The sequence below is a fragment of the Protobothrops mucrosquamatus genome, unplaced genomic scaffold (assembly GCF_001527695.2).
Source record: "Protobothrops mucrosquamatus isolate PMUCROS unplaced genomic scaffold, P.Mucros_1.0 scaffold8614, whole genome shotgun sequence".
In the NCBI taxonomy this organism is placed as follows: domain Eukaryota; kingdom Metazoa; phylum Chordata; class Lepidosauria; order Squamata; family Viperidae; genus Protobothrops; species Protobothrops mucrosquamatus.
Genome location: NW_015394408.1, coordinates 1 through 7,018, shown reverse-complemented (window position 1 = coordinate 7,018; position 7,018 = coordinate 1). Strand labels below are relative to the sequence as shown.

At 35.4% G+C, this 7,018-nt stretch overlaps 1 protein-coding gene across 1 annotated transcript in view; it reads right to left on the bottom strand.

The window, feature by feature from the left end:
- LOC107300823 (transmembrane protein 50B) overlaps positions 1–6,510 on the bottom strand; it is an 11,637-nt gene extending 5,127 nt beyond the window's left edge. Inside the window, exons 1-4 of the mRNA XM_015830112.1 lie at positions 6,363–6,510; positions 4,170–4,282; positions 2,151–2,218; positions 1,402–1,494 (exon numbers count right to left, since the gene is read on the bottom strand). Coding sequence (XP_015685598.1) covers positions 1,402–1,494; positions 2,151–2,218; positions 4,170–4,282; positions 6,363–6,461 — 373 coding nt within the window. The 5' untranslated portion in view covers positions 6,462–6,510. The remainder of the gene's footprint in view (positions 1–1,401; positions 1,495–2,150; positions 2,219–4,169; positions 4,283–6,362) is intronic.
- Between the last annotated feature and the right edge of the window lie 508 nt (positions 6,511–7,018).

The window sequence follows — 7,018 nt, the reverse complement described above, 5'->3', positions numbered from 1 at the left end:
ACCGGGGGGAGCCGAGGCGGCCAGGGAGGAACAGCCAACTGCCGGCAACCAGCCGGAACTGCTGGGGCCGGCCCGTATTGAAGAATATGGCCGAATTTACCCGGGCTGGCCGTATATCGGCGTATAACACGCACACATCATTTGCCCCCTATTTTCAGGGGGAAAAAGTGCGTGTTATACGCCGATAAATACGGTAACTCAAGGCAGTGAACATATATAATACTCCTTTCTCCTATTTTTCTCACAGCAACCAGATTGCCATCCCACAGACTGATCTGAGAGTGTGTAACTGGCCCAAAGTCAGCCAGCTTTCATTCCTAAGGCGGGACTAGAACTTAAGTCTCCTGGGTTCTAAACCAGCACTTTAAGCATTACACCAACTGGCTCTGTCAAACTTCATTTAAGGTTAGATCAGCAGAAATGGCTTTACTTTCTCCAATTCTCTGTACAGGTAGTCCTTGACTGACAACAGGTCATTTAGTGATTGAGATTACAACGGCATGAAAAAGTGACTTATGGCCACTTTTCACACTTATTTATGACTGTTGCAGAATCCCTGTAGTCATGTAATCAAAATTTAGATGCTTGGCAACTGAGACGCATTTATGATGGTTGCAGTGTGCTGGGGTCATGTAGCTCACCTTTTGCCACCTTCTGACAAGCAAAGTCAGTGGGAAAGCCAGATTTACTTAACAACAGTGCTACTAACTTAACAACCACAGTGATTCGCTTAACAATTGTGGCAAGAAAGGTTGTAAAATGGAGCAAAATTCAATTAACTGTCTCACTTAGCAACAGAAATGTTGGGCTTCATTGTGATCATAAGGTGAGGACTACCTGTATAGAATTTTGTTTGCCGAGGCATTGCTATCAAACTGTTGCCCAGAATTATGAGACAGGCAGCTATATAAATGTGATGAATACATAAACTGAAGTACTTTTGTTCTTACACAGCCCTGTTCAGAATGATTAAGGGAATATTTCCTGCATTTTTAAAGTCTGAACTATACATCTTCAAGAAAACATATACCAACCAAAACTACTTCCCCAATTCAAATCAATTTTTTTTAAATTTTTTCAAACATGGAACAATAATATGTACTATATGAATTGGGGAATTTATTCAAATATTCTGAAATTATTTTTTAAGCTATATTCTAATCATCCATTTCCTTTTATTTTTATATTGTACTTTCATGTTCTGTCCTATCCTGTCCTATATTTTATATTGGATATTTTTAACAATAAAGCAGTCTGAATATTTTCTACTCTATGTTAAATACTTTCAAAATATATAATTAATATGCATTTGATTGATTTAAAACACTATTTAATGATTTAAAAACACATTCAGTGTATTTTTCCTCCCCTTATTAAAAAATAGGAAGAAAGGATTCTTACTTTGGGTAACATATGCTCCAAAAAGGATCCATATAGAAGCAATAAGTGAGGCAAACATCAACATGAAGCCAATGAAGAGCCAGACACGAGCACCTAAAACAAGATTTACATTCCTTGGATCAAACTTTACTTTTATGTGTTAAAGATTTCAGTGATTAAAAAGGGCACATTATCAAAAATTATACTATTTTCAAATGCCAGATCAATAGTTCTGATAAATTCAAAGAAATTAAGATGCAACACAGTACAAGATTAACCAGATAAATGTTATCTTAAAACATTTGATATAAATAATTAAGTAACATTGAGCAATTCAGGTCAATTTAAAGAGATATATTTTGGTAACGCCCCCCTCCCCCAACCTTCACAATGAAATTCATAAGGTAACTTTGGGAGCGTTGTTCAAGTAATTCCTGCAAAGATACAATGGAATTAAACTTTAAACATACACTGCCCAATGTTCATTAATAAAATTGTGATAAAGGAAGAATCTTTCCCGAAATATCAAAGAAGTTTTTACCCCTTCCTTTGTTCAGCCTGAAAATTTAACACTTTTTAAAGCAGTAATACCACTTTTACAAAGCAACATTACCAGTGTTTTACCTCAAAAGCAGGAAGAAACTCATGTGTGACTATCTCTTTCTTCTGCCTTGTAGTACAAAATTAGGATAGAAAGTTTTGGCGTGCTGCATCTTCTCCTGAACAGCAAGATTTTAGATAAGGATTCTTGTAAACAAGAGTGCACTCACCTGTTCTTCCTAAGCATCCATCACCATAATTGTCACCTCTTACTTGAGCATTTGATACAGCGTTTATCCTGCAACATATTCACAAACAAATCTTAAAAATAGAAAAAAAGCAGAAATAAAATCCATTTGATTATATTTCCATTCTGCAATTCATTTTAGTTTTCTTTCCTTTGAATCTAAAGGAGTTAATGCAGAAAAGATATAAAATTCAAAATATTACAGCTCAATAATCAATGTTTAAAATATGAATAGTAAATTTAATGCATTTTCTTGTTCATTTTTCTGTAATTATTGGTATGTGTCTGATACTTGACTAAGCCTACGCACCCTTATTTCTGATGTAGTTTAAGACAGGGGTCCCCAACTTCTGAGCCATGGCCCACTACCGGGCCGTGGCATATTTGCAATGGAGCTGCGTCAGCGGTGGGCTGGTGAGAGAGTGCATCTGCACGCACTGGCCCACCGCTTGTGCGAGTCAAGTTCGTACTTAGGCACATTGACCTGCCACTGACGTGGCCCAATTCCTCTGCCCCCCAGCCAGGCCACCAAGCCACAAAAGTTGGGGACCGCTGGTTTAGGAGAAGGAATGGCAGAATCTGGGGGCAGAGTGAAAAGGGGGATGAACCTTGAATCCCTACATAGTCACAAGCGAAATAATGGTACTTGAGTACCATTTACCCTTACATAACTCTATCTAGACGCTGACTGTTGAGAAGGCTCCTGTGCATAGACTTTTAGCAATAAATCAGCTTAATTGAACCTTGAGGTATAGGCCTGATCTTTTGAACCTGATATATGGCCACAGACCAGCATAACAAACAGTTATGCCTTGAAAGTAGTAAGTTGTAATCAGTGTTAATAACACCTAGCATTAACACATATTATGTGTAACACACATACAAACAGGAAAAGTTTGGTCTAGTGTTTAAGGCACCAGACTAGTAAGCCAGAGACAATGAGTTCTACTCCTGTCTTAGTCATGAAAGTCAGCTGGGTGATATTTGGCCAGTCATTCTCTCAGCTCAGCTCAGCTAACAAGAGTTGTTGTTGTGGGGAAAATAGGAGGAAGGAAGTATGTTGGATATGTAGCCACCTTGAGTTATTTGTAAAAATATAAAGGTGGAATATAAACAAACAAATGCCCATGGAGTAGGAATGGTGGTTTGAAGATTGTATGAAAATCTTTAATAGAAACAAAAACCTTTATTTTTAAACTGAATTTGTTTTAAAACATACTTGCATATAGGTAGACCTCGACTTATAAATGTAATGGAACCCACCCATTATGGTGGTAAGTCGTGACAGTTTTAAAGCAGTCATCACATATCCAACCAGATTTTAAACCTTTTTTGTGACAGTTCATAAGTGAATCACCATGGTCAGTAAGTGAATCTGTGGTCATTAGGCAAATCCATTGTTTGCTATGGAGCATTTTTGCCAAAACCCAGAAGTAAATGCTGGTTTTCAGCAAAAACGTAAATCAGTTGTATGACTGTAGGATGCTGCAAATGGCTTGAGATACCGGCAGTTGTTATGCAGCCAAAATCTGGTCCCAGGACCAGGATAGCAGCCGTTGGAACTTCAGAACCAAGTTGTAAGTACCTTTTGGGGGTCCATCGTAACTTTGAACGATCACTAAGCAACTAAGACATGAAGAATAGTAAACAAATTGGAAATTTAAAAAATTCCCTTAAAAATGTATTTTGCTTTTTCTAACAGCTAACAATAATTCAAAAAATAAATGAAGCATAGAGAACAAATATATCCACACACATACACACACAAATCTCACTTGATGCAAATAGGAGTCTTGATGACTACAAGGATACACGTACATTTTATTCTGGACAAGATTTGGAAATGGAATTGCTATGGCAAATTTTTAGTCTGGTCAACAACCTTGGGATTTCCTAGTGGTGTCGCATCCAACCTAACTCTAATCAAATCCAGGTAAGCTTTTTCATCATCAGCCAATGTAATCAAGGTGCTGTTCCCTGCTATGATTTTATATTGACTTACATGAAAAAAGCTAGGGTGGAAAATACTCCACAAGTGTGAAATGCGTGGTTCATTTGTTCTGGTTTAGGATAAGCTACTGCAGCATCTATCATTATCCACCAGCCTGTAAAAAACTGTAAAAATATGATCAATCAATTAATTCAAAAACAATTTTAAAATGGTGATACATATATCTTTATTCCTAATATCATCACTCCTTTGTTAAGCACCATAATTATATAAGCACCAGTCATTCAATTCTATAATTGAAACTAAGCTTCTAAGCAAAATAGTCACAAGTTATTCATTTTCAGTGACATTCAGACAATGATATGTTGGAAATATACGTAGTCTTCTATTTACAATTGAGCCCAACATTTCTGTTGCTAAGTGAAACATTTGTTAAAGTGAATTTTGCCCCATTTTACAACTTTTCTTGCCACAGTTAAGTGAATCACTGCAGTTATTAAATTAGTAACACCGTTTTTAAGTGAAACTAGCTTCCCCATTGACTGCTTATAAAAAGGTTGCAAAAGGTGATCACATGACCCTGGGCACACTACAACAGTCATAAATATGAGTCAGTTGCCAAGCATCCGAATTTTGATCATAAATCACTTTTTTCAGCACCATTGAAACACACCACAGTGAAATTGAGCCAAACAGACTCCATGACTAGGAAAGAAGGATCGCTTAACCCTCACCTTCCACATGAATTGTCATTCTTTCTAAGCAGCTTAACTTTAGATTGCATTTCTGTAAAATACACAAAGCAATGCAGAATAGAAACATAAAAATAGTACTGTATATCATAATCAATAAAGGAGAATATCTGTACTTAAATTAAATTCTACTATTCTACTAGTTGTAATAGTAGTATAAAATCACAGTCTCATAAAAAGGGACATCAGATTAGCCTTTTGTGATTTGAAACTTTACATTCTTAACTCATTTACTGTAATACAGTACGTTCTCCAGTGCAATGACTGACTGAACGGGGAGGGGGCAATCACTAGAAAAAGTTATTAATACTGGGACATTTATAAAGTCTGTCTGGAACCATATCAAATAGCCATCAATAAAAATATATCCATATAGCATGTGATATTTCAGTACTCTGTTGGACTGTGGAAAGAGGTGTTTCTAGTTTGCACAAGAACATAAACATTTCCAAATTTTGCAATCCATACCACTTTCAAGGCATGCAAAGGATATTTTCCTGGCCAATAAATAAATATTACTGTGACTACTTTTCAAATAGATATGACTATGTTAGTTGGGGTTTGTTCAAAGCTCAGGATACTTAAAAAGTGCTTATGATCCATTGTAAGTATTTTTATTCCAGAAACTTTACAAGAACATACTTCAGAACACTGTTATCTATCCCTATCTATCCCTAATACGCACAATATTTGTAGAAATATGTGGAAAACTGCAGTGTATAAGAGAAATACATATAAATATAAATTGAGATTTTACTGAGAAGTGGGAAGCTTTGTAAAATAACTATTTTTTTCTAGTTTTTATTTATGTTAACCTAGACAACAAGAAATAATTCTTAAAATACAAGAGGTATAATGCAAGTCATTTACAGATGACCAGTCTTTCCAGTTTCTAACCTCTGACTTACAGATAGTTGAGACTGACCTGGACTACTTAATATGACTTTCAAATAACTTTTGGATATCAAGATATTATAAGCATCAACATGTTTACCCATTTGCAAGTCTATAAAGTTCACAAAGAACCAGTAGCTATTACCACTTCTCTTTCCTATTCCTTGCCAATGGATATTGTACCATTGACACAATAATTCATCAGTTCTCATATTGGTGAGGACCTAAGGCATCATCATTAGCAAGGGGTCAACTTGCTTCATTGTTAGAACTGAGTATCATCCATAATTTTTGTAAAATGTTATAGATATAAAATTACGGGGTCTCTAGTAATCCAAAAACAAAATGAATTCAAGTTTTTTTCCTTTTTCTTTTATATGCAAAAAGGAAAATAAGAAAACCCCACAAATATATGTAACACTTAGTAATCAAAACTAATCTTATATTTATGTATTATACAGTGTCATTGTCATGTCATGCTACACAACTGATTAAAATTATTTCAAATTAGTTGGATGTGACAAGTTCTTACAGAATTTAGATATAGGTCATATTACTAGGACTTAAAATTAGCCATAAATAATGTCATATGACTTACCAAGACCCCAGCCACCACAGAAGCAACTGTATTTCTTCTTTCACCCCAATCTATACATTCACATTCAGGCCAACGGAAATTGTCTAGGAAGCCTGCCATTTTGCAAGTTCAGTTGGGCTTCTTTACACTTAATTTTTGTAAGTTCCTACCCCTAAACAAAAGATTAGAAAGAACACCAAACTGAAAATAAGTGCAGTTACTTTTATGTAAATAGCCTGGATCAGATAAAAAAGTTATTTCAAGGAACTCAATTATACTTTAGTTCTGTGACCCTAGATCTTAATATCCTTAAGAATGTTTATTGTGCATTTCTCAGTATTTTGCAATATTGAGTTTTGAAGGGGAACATTAATAGTGGCTTGCTCAAAGCCTTTGAACAAACTTAGGAGAGATATTTAAATAAGAACTTTCTGGCTCATAACTTAATTAAATGAGCAGAAACCAAACCAAATGCTCAATTACAGCCTTTTGAGGAGGGCAGCCTACCTATTATACAGAGAATTAAAACATCAAGATCAACATTTAGACCTTTATACAATAAAGTACTTTGGAGGCTGACCAAAGCCCTTTAAGACTATGAAGAAAAGGAAAGTGATGAATTGCACCAAATATTATTCCATCAAATCAGAAAGAACACTTCTAGAATTATCAGCATG